At 39.2% G+C, this 15,167-nt stretch overlaps 1 protein-coding gene across 1 annotated transcript in view; it reads left to right on the forward strand.

Annotated features, from left to right (window-relative positions):
- The window catches only part of LOC117297563 (phosphoinositide 3-kinase regulatory subunit 4-like), a 28,458-nt gene extending 14,084 nt beyond the window's left edge, over positions 1–14,374 (forward strand). The window contains exons 16-31 of the mRNA XM_033780661.1: positions 731–832; positions 1,517–1,651; positions 2,112–2,249; positions 2,654–2,833; positions 3,632–3,732; positions 4,406–4,426; positions 4,724–4,907; positions 6,334–6,637; positions 7,315–7,504; positions 8,395–8,610; positions 9,158–9,255; positions 9,701–9,805; positions 10,850–10,975; positions 11,595–11,752; positions 12,823–13,001; positions 13,873–14,374. Of these exons, the coding sequence (XP_033636552.1) occupies positions 731–832; positions 1,517–1,651; positions 2,112–2,249; positions 2,654–2,833; positions 3,632–3,732; positions 4,406–4,426; positions 4,724–4,907; positions 6,334–6,637; positions 7,315–7,504; positions 8,395–8,610; positions 9,158–9,255; positions 9,701–9,805; positions 10,850–10,975; positions 11,595–11,752; positions 12,823–13,001; positions 13,873–14,086 (2,451 nt within the window). The 3' untranslated portion in view covers positions 14,087–14,374. The remainder of the gene's footprint in view (positions 1–730; positions 833–1,516; positions 1,652–2,111; positions 2,250–2,653; positions 2,834–3,631; positions 3,733–4,405; positions 4,427–4,723; positions 4,908–6,333; positions 6,638–7,314; positions 7,505–8,394; positions 8,611–9,157; positions 9,256–9,700; positions 9,806–10,849; positions 10,976–11,594; positions 11,753–12,822; positions 13,002–13,872) is intronic.
- Positions 14,375–15,167: the final 793 nt, after the last annotated feature.

The following is a 15,167-nucleotide window of genomic DNA, read 5'->3' on the forward strand; positions in this document are numbered from 1 at the left end:
TTAATACCAACCATGGAATCAAAGATTTGACCAACTTTTGACTATTTTGGACAAATGTGCAGGTCCTAAATTTTTCTCTGAACCACCAGCTAGTAAGTTCAGTGTCGGCCCAGTAAACTCAAAACAGGACATGTCCGCTCTTTTTTTTTCAACATTTTTGTCTCAAAATAATAATTTTCGTTTTAGTCCCACAAGTATCTTTCAATCCTGTTGAGTATCACCCACAAATCTGAAGAGGTAAAGTTCCTTAGTGTTTTGTTCAAATAAAATAGTTTAGATGATAAAACGGTGTTCTCATTTTGATTCTAGTCTCTTCTCATTTCGATTATGGGCCCAATTTCATAGCGCTGCTAAGCAAACAAATTTGCTTAGCATGAAATTTCTCCCTTGATAAAAACAGGATTACCAACCAGTTTTCCAGGTGATTTTTAGGATGAGCAAACGACAGCTGAATACCAGTAACAAGCACCATGAAACAAATGGAAATTTTGTTGGTAATCCTGTTTTTATCAAGGATGAAATTTCATGCTAAGCAAATTTGTGTGCTTAGCAGCTCTATGAAATTGGGCCCTGGTCTTGTAAATAAAAATCCCTGTCAAGTAAAGATTCTGAGCTACAAGTCCTGCAGACTTGTAGATGTTTCCTCCAAACTCGAGCCCTAATGTGGGTAAGAAATAGTCAAGAAGAGGGTGTCCGACTTTCCTGATCACTGTTTTCTGTGATTCTTTAGAATGACTGGCATCTACGCGGCTCCTTTTTTGACAGTATCGTCGGCATAGCTGCGTACGTTGGATGGCAAAGCTCATTCATTCTTAAACCACTCATCCAACAGGTAAGCATAACCCACACAGACTCTCTGAAGTTTAATAACGAGGATAATAATACCTCTCCCCTCTTGTGATTTTATCAGCTCTTTTTGAATTCCTATATTTTATCGGTATATCTTGTGATGCTTATTTGCTAATTGTAGGATTTATGAGTGTTTTCTTTCTTTTGTGAGGCCTTGCTTTGAAGCATTACATAAGGCACTATATAAATGCTTTTTATTATTATCATTATTATTCACATTGTTCTTATACGCTTTCTCACACCTCTAGGGGCGTATCAAAGTGCCTATTTTTGTTTTCCTGCAAGGTTTGTAGAGATATATGTTATGAGACCTATTCCTTTATAGCAACATGTAATGGTTTACAAACTGCATTGGCGCAATATACTGCCAATCAAACCAGGAACACCGGGGCGAACCCCTTCTCTTTACGATAAGTGCACTGGGTTATTTTACATACAATACACTACACAAGAGACCTACTGCTTAACGTCCCATCTGATGGGCGCAGCAATACTGGTTACGTGTCTCGCTTTAAGGACACAAGTGTCGGACTCCCACACTCTGCTGATCAGAAACACCAGAGCTTGAGTCCGGTGTTCTTATCCACTCGGCTAGGACACGCCCAGATTTAAGAGACTGTATGCATTCAACATCCATTGTCAATGGCTATTATTAAACTGTTTCCAGGGACTATGCGACTCTGAAGAGTTTGTGATCTGCAAGGCCCTGACTGCACTCACCAGTCTTATAGAGCTGGGACTCCTACAGAAGCCCATTATATTGGACCTTGCATCGGAGATAGTTCCAAACCTCTGTCATCCAGTAAGTAAACAAGATTGCTGCCCATTTTCATTGAAAAGAAAAAGTACAAGTGTTTGCAGCTCCAGTGTTTACCTAAGTAGGATTTGAAGGAAGAAGGAATTCCTCCTGAAGACAATCAGAGCATACTAATCAAAATGTTGAGTTGTCAACCACCGGTTTTTTTCAGAAACAACAAGTGTTGGTTCTATCAAAAGAAGTTCACATGGTGCAACCACAGACCTCACATAATCAGTGGTTAGTTGTTCTCAAATATCTAAGGCAAATGGCATTGTTTTATCTGTAAACTTCTAAAAGAAATTTTCAGTTTAAGCACAAACAACCTTATCAATCTTGTACATAGTAACTTCTATATAGCTGGTCTTTAATCCCACCTCTGCAACCATTTTTCAAGTGGCCCATCATGAAAGTAGATTAAAGACTTTGATTGAGAAATAACATTGCAATGTTCTTTTCGTTTCAGAATATTTGGATCAGACAAGGCACAACCGGGGTAATTTCTGTTATTGCAAACAGCTTCAACATTGCAGATGTACATTGCAATCTCATCCCGCTTCTGCAACCGTTTATCAAACAGCCCATCATTCAAGTTGATAAAGAGGTAAGCTTAGAACATTGTATTTCTGAGTGTAACGTGTGCACTGAACAGACCAATTGATTCAGATGGTGGATTACATTTGGTTTGTTGCTAATCACAGTGCTTATTCTAGTGGCTTAACAATGGCTTCTCTTTGCAGCGGTGTAGAAATGTGAAAGCAATTCAAATTCAATTCAATTAAGAGCAACCTTTATTTCCACATATAATTATTTAGAAGACAAAAGGAAGTACAGTCAAAAATATATATGAATGTGGAGGCACATTCCAAAAAGCTGGGCTTCTCAAGGAACAGCCTACAAAACTAAACAACATTTTACATTCACAAAGTGATGCAGGGAGACTGTTCCAGTTATACAATGTATCACTCAGATAATTTGACGCCATATTCCTTCTGTCTTACTCTCCAGCCAATTCTACTGAACGTACTGAAAGACCCTGTGCCGAGGCCAGTCTATGACTACATCTTGAGATCTCCTCTGATTGAGAGCTTCTTTGACAATCTTCAGGATCGACAACTCCTGCGGAACTTGTGCAGGACGGGGCACAAACCCAGCTACAGCCAGCCGGATGATGGTGGCCTTGCCCAGGTACACATCATGTTTCTCTTGAGTTTTATCATGAATGTTGATCCTGAAATCTTGAATTGTTGTTCTCCCCTAAAAGCATTGCTGCTGGCCTGGAGTGGGTGGGTTGCAAAATCCGTTTGTGCTCTGTGCTTGTGCTGTCAATATCGTACTTATCGGATTATGATATATATTGTTAATTTGTCCTGAGAGAGATTGGAAGCTTCACCTCTCTTATAGCTGGCATTGCTTCTCTCTTGAACCCTTGCAGATTTATAGTAGATGTTAAATTATATATTTTTGCAGTAACCACTAGCACAACTTATGACTCGAACTGCCTCTAGCTACCGGGCAATCTCGGTAGTTTAGTTGGTAAGACACTGCTCTAGAATTGCAAGGGTCGTGGGTTTGAATCCCACCCGAGTAATATGCCTGTGATATTTTTTCACAGGACTCAGGAAAGTATTGAGTATACAGTGCTAACACACATCGGTGTATTGGTAAAAACCAAAATTTATATCCTTGCAGATTTGTTGCAGTGACTGCAGCCAGTGGTAGCATGTTCCTAATCCGAACAGCTGATAAATATATGCAGGGATAATACATCAGAATAAAAGTTTTTCAACCAGTGTTGTTTGGTGACTTGGACTGGAGTCAGACTCGAGTGATCAATTTCATTGAATTGTGACTTTACTTGACTTGAGCAAAGATGCCTTAAGACTCGACTTGACTTGAGAAAAAAATACTTGGTTTAAAACACTGCTTTTTTAAACGCTTCTCGAGAAAATGTATTCATGATTGACATTTTGCAAATCATCACAGCTTATGCGGAAACTGCAGTCCCAGGGAATGACGGAGGTTGATGAGGACAAACTCCTGCTGCTTAAAGACATCATGCTCAAACAACAGCGAGCAAAATCAAGGTGTGATGAACGAAATTATCAGTAGTTAAAAACAAAAGGAGAAGAGGTTCTCGATTTGGTATACCTCACGATGCCATTGTAAGTAATTGAGGATACGCTGAGAAGCCATTATAGTATCATCACTTTAACCACGTGAAACATTCATAAAGCGCGGAAAGCGCTATAAAATATCTACAAAAAGCACAACAATGTTGACTCTCGTTAATACCTGGGCCCAATTTCATAGAGCTGCTTAAGCAAAAAATTTTTCTTAAGCAAAAAATTCATTGCTTAGTAAAATCAGATTACCGGCCAAGACTCCACTCAATTGTTATGCTAAGTAAACAACGGCTAAATACTAGTCATAAGCAATGTATATGGCATGAAATGTTTGCCAGTAACATGTGTAAAATAAGCGAGCTATTTTTGTGCTTAAGCAATTGTTTTGCTTAAGCAGCTCTATGAAGTTGGCCCCTGGTATCATCCATGTTCTTGTTACAACCGTGCTTGTATCTTGTGTATTTTAAGACGTAGAAACAAGCATTCTATAGTTTGGGATCAGTGATCAATCTTGTATTAACCAGGGTCAAATATCCTGCAAGCTTGTATTAATAAGAGTCGACTAAATGCAGCAGCAGTATTTACATGTGTCACAATGCAGGAGAGACAAGCATAGTTTTCTTTCTTTTCCTAGTCCAAGTGACCAGCAAACATTTTGCTTAAGCAAAAAATTCATTGCTTAGTAAAATCAGATTACCGGCCAAGACTCCACTCAATTGTTATGCTAAGTAAACAACGGCTAAATACTAGTCATAAGCAATGTATATGGCATGAAATTTTTGCCAGTAACATGTGTAAAATAAGCGAGCTATTTTCGTGCTTAAGCAATTGTTTTGCTTAAGCAGCTCTATGAAATTGGCCCCTGGTATCATCCATGTTCTTGTTACAACCGTGCTTGTATCTTGTGTATTTTAAGACGTAGAAACAAGCATTCTATAGTTTGGGATCAGTGATCCCCTGGGCCAGACGACCCAGACATTCCTGGTATCATTAACATCCAGTCACTAGAGAAGAGGGCACCTGTTCAGAAGTACCACGCTGATCTCCTTAAGCCCCCAGAGCTACGCTCCGATGCTTCAGAGAAAGCTCCACGCAAGATCAAGAAGAAAACCAGCACTCTGGAACCTCAGATGATGGTCGGTTGAATGTTTCTCTCTTTACTACGAGGTTAAGAACCATAATTTGAGTTCATCAGGTTATTGGTTTTATTAAAAGGCCTTTATTTTTTAACGGTTATCTTAAAATATAAAAAATGTTCGTGCTGTAAATTTGTATGTGTAAATCTAGTTTTATCATTATACATGTAATTTGTTTAGTGGACACTATTGGTAATTACTCAAAATAATTACTAGCATTAAACCTCACTTGGTAAAGAGTAATGTGGAGAGGTTGGCAGTATAAAACATTGTGAGAAACGGCTCCCTCTGAAGTGGAGTAGTTTTCGAGATGGAAGTAATTTTCCACGAATTTGATTTCGAGACCTCAAGTTTAGAACTTGAGGTCTCGAAATCAACCATCTAAATGCACACAACTTCGTGTGACTAGGGTGTTTTCTTCTTTCATTATTATCTCGCAACTTTGATGACCGATTGAGCTCAAATTTTCACAGGTTAGTTATTTTATGCATATGTTGAGATACACCAACTGTGAAGGCTAGTCTTTGACAATTACCAATATTGTCCACTGCCTTTAAGCTTTCAATAAACTTGACATGTCAATTTTTCCTGTTTACCTTTTTAATGGACACTGAAATTAATTGAAGATGAATGATCTGACCGTAATACGTCATGAGCAGGTCAGGGTTGTAGCCAGACCAATTTCAGCGGTGGCCAATGAATCTAATATTTTCAAAGTCCACCTAGGGCGAGCGAATCAACAAAATTATTCATGTTTAATTATGGGCCCATTATTGCTGAAGTGCGTGCTTGAGGCATGATTCCAGATTTCCAAACTGTTAGTGTTACGAGGCCATACACTAAGTTAAATGGCCTTTTTACCGTGTTCTTTCTCTGTGACATTTGATACTCCCTATCATTAGCCGTGTCTCATATCTCAGGACTATTTATTTATTTTGATTTATTCAAGGGGAAATCTGTGCTGGGCGGCACAATGTATTTTGCTTGGAGTGCTGGGCAAAAATTGTGAATCCTGGACAGGCCAACCTAGCAACGCCCACCGTGGCTAAAACGCTGGTCATGAACAATGTTTTCCTTCCATTTGCTGTCCATATCCAAACTCAAATAGTTGAGTGAACCTGATCTGATAATTGTATGGTGCTGGAAACCACTGTAAGACAATAGCTCAGTTGGTAGAGCGCCGGCACGTTAATCCGGAGGTCGTTGGTTCGAATCCCACTCTAGTCAATTCTTTGTTCAACCCCAAAAATCATTTCAAAATTTACCCAGTCAGTTTCCCTTGTGGTTTATATTGATATATGTAAGACAATATTAAAATTAAACATGCGCTAGACAAGGCATATTGATGAGACTGTTGAATGAAAAATTTGTGGTATTTTTGTGGGGAGGATAAGTTTAAAGACAATGTCTTCATTTTGTTCTTTAGAATGAGGAGTGGAAGAGTATGTTTGGGACTAACGAGCCTCAGAAGACCTCCAAGGCCCAACAACCTGGCAGCCCTGTCCACCCAGCCCAAGAAGCCATGTCAACACTCAACCCAGGAGCCAGCAAAGCGCCATCTGGTCAGCCTGCTGCAGGGCCGAGTGGGAAACCTGCACCACCCCTGGGGCAGGCACATAAGGGCTTGTCGACGCTGGGGCCGATTTCAATGTCTCAGCTTCAGGCTGCGGCTGAGGGAACCCCAGAGAAGAAGCCTCAGGTCCAAGAGAACAGGCTTCCTGCAGTCCAAAGTAAGTCTGAGAGAAGTGGGTTGTTAGTTTCTAACCAGATAACCATTCTGTACATGATGAAGAAGTATAGACCCTTTGTGGAACGCACTTTTCAACAAAGCACGTCTACCAGAGGGTCAACTTCAGAGGGAGTCGTTTCTCACAATGTTTTATACTATATACAGCTCTCCATTGCTTGTTACCAAGTAAGTTTTTATGCTAACCATTATTTTGAGAAACTACCAAAAGTATCCAGTGCCTTTAAAGAAGTTGGCAATACATTATTGGTTCACTTTCATACATAGCTTCCTATGCATCTTGCAAGCAAGAGCTTAGCCACTTGGTCGCATCACTTCATGTCTCTCTGGGACCTGATCCCCTCTTAAATACGTGGAATGGTCCAGTAGAGGATATCAAGGACTAGCTGATTCTTATATACCTTTATTACGCTGTCACCATCTTGGTCATGTTCCCTTTTCCAATAACAGTAATGAATGCTAACATTCATTGCGCATGGCACCAGACTATTATTTCGTCCAGCCTCAGTTTGGTTACAACGAGTCGGAATGGAGTAAAATCACGATGACCTCACCGTGGTAAAGGTCTATACCAATGAATGCTAGACAAACATCCCCTAAACATCCCCATAACATGCTAAATGAAGCAACATAAAAACATTGGTTCACCTTTATACGTAGCCTCCTATGCATCGTGCAAGCAAGAGCTCAGCCGCTTGGTCGCCCAGAAACGAGAGCAGTACGCAGCGGCCGTGACACGCAAGACACTGATAGAAGAAATGGCCATTGAGACCAAGATCCCACCAGCATCCTGGAAACCGAAAGGCCTCCTGGTGGCTCATTTACATGAACATAAAGCCGCCGTAAACAGGTAATAAGTTAACTCGAGTCTACATTCAAGATTGGAAAATCAAGAATCTAGATTCTCCATTTCCTAGGTGTATAATACTATCATCGATGTTGACCCTTAAACAAACAAAAATACAGATACATGAACATAAAGCCGCCGTAAACAGGTAATATTTCTACTCAAGTCTTCATTCAAGATTTGGAAATCTAGATTCTCCATTTCCAAGTTGTCCAATACTATCATCTAAGCTGACCCTTATATATTTTGTTGGAATTGAAACGTTGCAATGTGGGAGTACAATAAGGTGAGGTTTTTCAGTAGCACTATGTGTAAATCTCTTTTGAACAGTTGTAGTGGTTCCGAGAAAAACTGGTGGTTGACGACTCAACATATTTGATCAGAGAATACTGATCGAACCTTGAGTTGTCGACCGTACAACCGAAGACGATCAGAACATTCTGATTGAAATGTTCAGTTGTCAACCACTGATTCTGTTCAGAGCCACTACGACTGCTAAAAAAAGATTGTATACATGTTGTTACCGTAAAGCCCTCGCCTGGTAAGAACATTTTTTGTTCCAACATAATTCTTGTCGACCACATCATGTTATTTTGGCAACCACAGTAAAAACAAATAATTAAAACAGCTTAATAACAGTCATTACATATAATACCTGGGCTCAATTTAAGAGAGCTGCTCAAGCAGAAAATATTGCTCAACATTTTTGAGCAAGATACCAGTCATAAATTTGACATGTGACATAGTGGTTTGGCTGGTAACCCTGTTCTGGTTAGCATAATTATGTTGTGCTTAGCTACTTTTTCTGTTATAAAATTGGGCCCTGCACTCCAATTAAATGAACTGACTCAGAACAGAATACTAAATTTTTTTTATACAATTTTCCACCACAGAATTCAGGTGAGCCATGATCACATGTTTTTTGCGACCTGCTCAAACGATGGCACAGTGAAGGTATGGGACACCACTAAACTATTCGGCAAGAGTAACACAAACTGTTCCAGGCAGACGTACGGTCGCCAGCCGGGTCGTATCAAGGCTCTGACATTCTGTCAGTCTTCTCACAGTATCGCGTCAGCATCTGACGATGGCTCTATACATGTCAATAGGTAGGGAGAACAAATAATCTTCAATCTTTCTCAGCTGCCTAGTGAGTATACAGCCCTGAGCTGCTGTGGCGCTACAGTGGCTGTTTCAAACACAATAGATCAACTTCTACCCTCGCAGGTACCCATTTTTACCCATGGGTGAAGAGAAGCAATTATATAAAAAGCACGTTTATCAAGGATACAATTGCCATGAACGGGAAAAAAATGTGTGGGAACCCACTCTTTCATAACTCAACCACCAGAACTTGAATTTGATGCTCCTAACCCACATGGCCATGTAACTAGGAACTGTTACTTGTCTTGGTTAAGATTTACGTTTTAAGACTGTCTTTTGGTACAGCCAATATTTCTTATTGCAGTATAAAGTAATAGATAACCCAAGAAAGCCTGGTGCACCCATTTCCACCATGTAAAAGGTTTACACCACGGGAGAAACAACAACATAAACACATTTTCTGAGCACCATTTTCTGCTAAACATGATTTGCTCTGCATAGATTTTGCCTGCAGTGCCTATTTAAAAGATATTTTCTGTTTTGGTTTGTAAGGATCGAGACAGGAGCCCCACGGTTCGGCCTGACGCATTCAACAAATCTAGACCTTCAGGAGGAAGGTTGTGCTGTGGACATCACTCACTTCGATACAGGTGATTATTAATCTTCGAGCAGAGGCCGCATAGAAATAAGGATAGCTTTAGCTTTTTTATTTGTACAGATGTACTTTAAGAAAGTAATTGAATGGCAAGAGGCTGATGTAGTGAATTCTTCCTTTTCTTTTGATCCTTATCTAAAGATTCTAATTAGCATTTAGAAGACTCTTATTTATCTTAAGTGTTAAGGTATTGACAAATAGGGAGACCGCCAACATAGGGCTAGATAGCTCAGTTGGTAGAGCGCCGTCACCTTAATCTAGAGGTCGTTGTTTCATAACCTGCTCTAGTCAATATATCTTTGTTCAACCCCAAATCATTTAAATTTACCCAATCAATTTCCCTTGTGGTTTACTAGTTGATATAATAAAATAAGATACAAAATTAATAGCAAATGGAATTAAACAAATAAAAAAAAGTAAGTTTTGATTTTCTGTTACAGGATCCCAGTCTGTCGTGACCTACGCAACAGTCCAGGGACATTTAGTGGGATGGGATCTCCGAGCTCCCGGTATTGCATGGAGACTACGCAACGAACCAAGACACGGTAAGTCCATCTCATGCAGTGAGGTACAATGTCAAACAGTGATTATAATTTCTGCTCAGGTATATTTGCCAACAAATTCAGAGTTCATGTAAATGCTTTTCGCACACAAAAATGGCAAGAAAACTTTCTTGAATCTTACTGAAAAAAAAAAAAAAAATCCAAAATTTTCATAAATAAAAGATGTTGTGGTATGAAAATTATTTTTCATTATACCAAGTTATTAATGATAATAGTGTCTTCTTATATAGTGCTCATATCCACCACTCAATGACGCTAAAGGTGCCTCAACATTCAGTATTTTCCTACAAAGTATGATACCAATCCGTATATCACCATATAATGGTTAACAAGGTGCTGTTGCACAATATGCAGCCAATCAAACCAGGAACACCAGGGTGAACCCCTTCTCTTTTCGATAACAGCACTAGGTTCTTTTACGTGCATTACACAACACACAGGACCAACGGCTTTACTTCCAAGCCAAAGATGGCAGCAATAATGCTGAAGTGTCTTGCTGAAGGACACAAGTGTCAAGACCGGTTCTCAAACCCACACTATAATGCTGAAAAACCCCCAGCAGAGCTCGAGTCCGTGCTGATCTTAGCCACTCGGCCACGGCACAGTTGTGTTAAAGACACTGGACACTATATGACAAAGACCAGTCTTCTCACTTGGTGTATCTCAACATGCATAAAATAACAAACCTGTGAAAATTTTAGCTTAATTGGTCGTTGGAGGTGCGAGATAACAATGGAAGAAGAAAAAACACCCTTGTCACATGAAGTTGTGTGCTTTCAGATGCTTGATTTCGAAACCTCAAATTCTAAATCCGAGGTATCGGAATCAAATTCGTGGAAAATTACTTCTTTCTCGAAAACTACGTTACTTCAGAGGGAGCCGTTTCTCACAATATTTTATACATGTACATACTATCAACCTCTCCCCATTACTTGTTACCAAGTAAGGTTTTATGCTAATAATTATTTTGAGCAATTACCAAAAGTGTCCACTAACTTTATTTATGATTTATGGTTTTATGAACAGGACTGATAACATCATTTGTTGTGGATCCACATCAATGCTGGATGGCAGTGGGAACCAGTAACGGAGCTCATACATGCTGGGATCTTCGCTTCCAGCTTCCCATTACGACCATTCATCATTCCACAGGTACAAAGTCTTACCACAAATCTTAATCAAAGTTTATAAAGATGTCGCAAAACTGATCTTTGTTCACCAAAATCTGAATCTTCACCTAGGCTAAGACCTTAAGTCCTGTCCAAGAAACCAAGACCACGTCGCAATAAGTCCAAGGGTGGTCGGTCTGGTGAAGTGGTTTCTTTTTTTCTAACATTCCACCTCTGTGACCCCCGTTTGTATTAAGCTGTGCTCACTATGTGGATTAGTTTATTCCCTGGAATAATTCTTAAGGGTTTTCCTCCCACATCTAAAGCGGAAACTTCTTTCCTCGTCTTCTCTCCCTTCGCTTAATAACAAAAAAGATGAAACGAAACACCAAGAAACCTGTTCTTGTCCGAGAAATGGGTTTTCAACCCACATCTAAAGCGGAAACTTTCTTCCTCGTCTTCTCTCCCTTCGCTTAATAACAAAAAAGATGAAATGAAACACCAAGAAACCTGTTCTTGTCCGAGAAATCAAGACGAGTCCAAAACCTGGAGCCAGTCCAAAACCTGGAGCCAGTCCAAACACCTTGACAGGAGTTCAGAATTCAAGAAACTTCCCGCCAAGCATCTTTGTAGATTCAGTTCTATTAATTTTTTTTCTACAGCGTCACAAGTAAGACGGCTCATTCTGCATCCCAACCATCCATCTTGGATCATCTCTGCTGTACAGGGCAACAATGAGGTGTCCATGTGGGATATGGAGACCGGGGCCAGACAATTTACACTGTGGGCCAGTCCATCCCCTGCCCTCTCCCAGACGCAGGTACATTGTTTCATTTAAAAATTGTTTTTATGCAAGTTTGCCCCAAACAAGGCTTCAAGCCACTCTTGGTAAGGGCTACAAGAAAACATTTAAGTTGAAAACAAAACGGGGAGCTGAGAGCAGGAATTAATATTCCTTTTAAAACAGTCTAGATTGTAGGATGGAGGGAAACATACACAAGGTAAGGAGTTCCAAAGAGATGCAGTACGTGGGATAAAGCTGTTGGAATCGATCTTTGTTCTACTTCCATTTCTGATGTCCAGATCTCACAAAGATTCCTTTTACATCACATAATATTCCTAAAAGTAATTTGAAAGAAAGAGTAAACCCAAAGTCTTGATAAGCAATTAAGTATGCTCCATTCTTACCAAACAACAATTTTAATCAACAATTTGTGGTGAATGATCTGCACAAGTAAAATTACCATTTGCATGAATTTTCATTATAACAGTATGACTCGTGCTAGTTACATGATCAAGAGCTGTGGGGACTTTTACACAATGGTCCACACAATGTTTTTCTTTGTACAACCGGGTCCCCACAGTGTGATTGTTTAGAAAAGGGAATAATAGAACAATAGGAAGTCACCATAACTCTGTGTGCTAATGAGTAGGTATACACATTCAAGCTGAGGACCTATAACAAAAGAGGACAATAGGGCTCATGGTTCAGGAAAGGTCCACAGTTAGGAAAACATGTACAATACATATGAGGGCTGTTGCGAAAAAAAAAGGCGAGTATAAACAAAAGAGGTACAATTGGAGATCGATTGTTGCAGGCTAATACACTTGGGTGTGGGTGCAATTCAAGCTTGCAGGTCCTGAACCCATTACTATGTGCAGCCAGTTTCCAAATGCAAACTGATTTTTATGTATACATGTACATGTACAAAACAAAATGTTTAAATACTGCATGATTTGCGTAAGTAAAATTACCAGTAGCACGGATTTCCATTTTAACCTCACGTCTCATGTGTACAACGTGCAGCCAGTTTCCAAATGCACACTAAATATTGCGTAACACATGAAGCATTTTGGAAAAACTACATTTTGTCTTTTTTTTTTATATAGACATCCAACCACGCCGTTCACGGACTGTACTGCATCCCATCCAATGAGCACTCTCCAAGCTTCCTTACAGCGGGATCTGATCAGAGACTCCGCTACTGGAGTCTAACCAATCCAGATGACTCGGGCATCATCGCAGGCTCAGTCAATGATCCACAAACACGACCAGCTGTAACTTACAAGTAAAGTTCTCGACTCTTTTTGTCTTTACTTTTTCTACTTTATTGACATAAAAAACCCAATGATTTTCCTTATCAGCTCAGGATATAGGATTTGAACCGCCTCTAGCTACCGGGCAATCTCGGTGGTCTAGTTGGTAAGACTCTGCTCTGGAATTGCAAGGGTCGTTGGTTCAAATTCCACCCGAGTAATTATGCATGTCATTTTTGTCCGTAGAGATCGGGAAAGTACTATTCAAGTATACAGTGCTAAACCCATATCGATTTATATGGGTAAAACCAAAATTAATATTCTTTATCCACAATGCAAATTTACATCTATTAAACTCTGGGACAGTTGATGTATGGCAGGACATGTTCATCATGGCGACAACCTTGTGCGTCACTGGAATTGCTTAGGGACTACATGTACACGTTAATTGTTATTTTAAATCCTTGTTCAAAAAGAGCCATACACGCTCATTATGTAACTTAGCTTTCTCCCCGAACACAACTGCGCGTCTTCAGCTCTTGTTTTGTTTATGCTTCTACTGGTCCTAATTTTCTCATTATTTCTTGGGCATATACTGTATAATTCGCTCATTACTGATGCATTTTGCTTTTCAAATTTATGTAACAATCATAATAATAGTGTGTGCCTGTTAAAGCCGATAGTTTAATTTACAGCCATGATACTTTGTCCTTGGGAAATAAAGTAGGACAATTTAATCGAGTACAAGGGCTGAGCTACTTGTACACGACTTTTACAGGCTATTTAATCACAATTTGTCTGATTTTCAAGGGCAAAACAAAAATTAGAAATCAGACTAAAGTAGAAAGAGTATCGTGCCTGAATTTACCAAATAATAACTATTTTGGTTTTTTGTTTTTGTAGGCGGAGGCTAATCGACGGTACAGAGGTGATCGTAGAAACATACGATAAACACCGCAGCACGCACGTAGTCGGCGAGACAGGGCGCCACAACTCTGAACAAGTTCCAGTCGGTCATCGTAACATCATCAACGACCTTGGTGTGATTCTCGTTTCACCGAACAGTGCGGCAGTTGCTACAGCGTCGCACGACGGCGTCATCAAAATATGGAAATAAGTACACATGTATACGGACAACATTTTGTATTATGTGCGGCCATTTTGTATTTCTTGCATCATTATTCAGTTCACAATTAATAATGGAAAAAAGAAGAACTCAAAGGAATTACTTTACTCAAAAGCTTTCACTTTATTACACATTATTTCAAAAACTAGGCTGTACAAATTTCGTCACGGGCTGTTACATCTTGGGTTGAGTTTATAATTTATGAAAATTCATGAAAAATTTTTCATAAAATTGTTCAGTTAGAGGCAGGGTATACTTTTGGTAATTGTCGAAGACCAGTATCATCACTTGGTATCCCAACATATGGGCTCAATTGGTCATCAAAGTTGCAATAAACTTATGAAAGTAAAACCACCCTTGTTGAATTAAACTGTGTGTTTTCAGAAGCATTTTCAGATGCCTGATAATGGCTTTATGCCTGTAGTCTTTCTAAGATTCAAATTCAAATTTTTGAAAATGAAAACCTCTTTCTCTAAAACTGGATTACTTTAAAGGGAGTCATTTCCAACAATTTTACATGAAATCTTCAACTCTCAAGTGCCCTTTACCAAGTAAGTTTTTCGGTCATTAATTTTTGAAGTAATGTCCGAAGGAATACTCTGCCTTTAACCCTTCTATTTGCTTGTCACGAAAATCATGTTCCAACAAAAAGTGTTGATGTAAATTTATAAAATATGTACAATTCATGAACAAAAGTAGCTAAGTAAAAAATAATGATCGTCACTAAACTAATATCACTGTTGTGGGACCGCCCCAGTGGTACTTCATCTGAGGAAGATTTTGTTAAATCAATGAAAAAGAATTGATTTAATGATTACGTTATTAAATCTGTGCAGTATTTCAGGGACATGTGATTATTATATTTGTACATAATCTAGCCAGTAATTGCCATGTACTGAAAAAAGCCACAGAATTATCAGAATAAATTATGGTAAACTGCATTGAGTACCAATGTGACTGTCGAGTCAATATTTTATATGGGAACACCGAGAAGAGTTTATGTTTATTTTTAAGTCCAGCGCTGTTTCAATAAGGGAATCAATGTGTGTTGAATCTGTTTTCAACTAGTGGT

This window comes from Asterias rubens, chromosome 12 (genome assembly GCF_902459465.1).
Source record: "Asterias rubens chromosome 12, eAstRub1.3, whole genome shotgun sequence".
NCBI classification, from domain to species: domain Eukaryota; kingdom Metazoa; phylum Echinodermata; class Asteroidea; order Forcipulatida; family Asteriidae; genus Asterias; species Asterias rubens.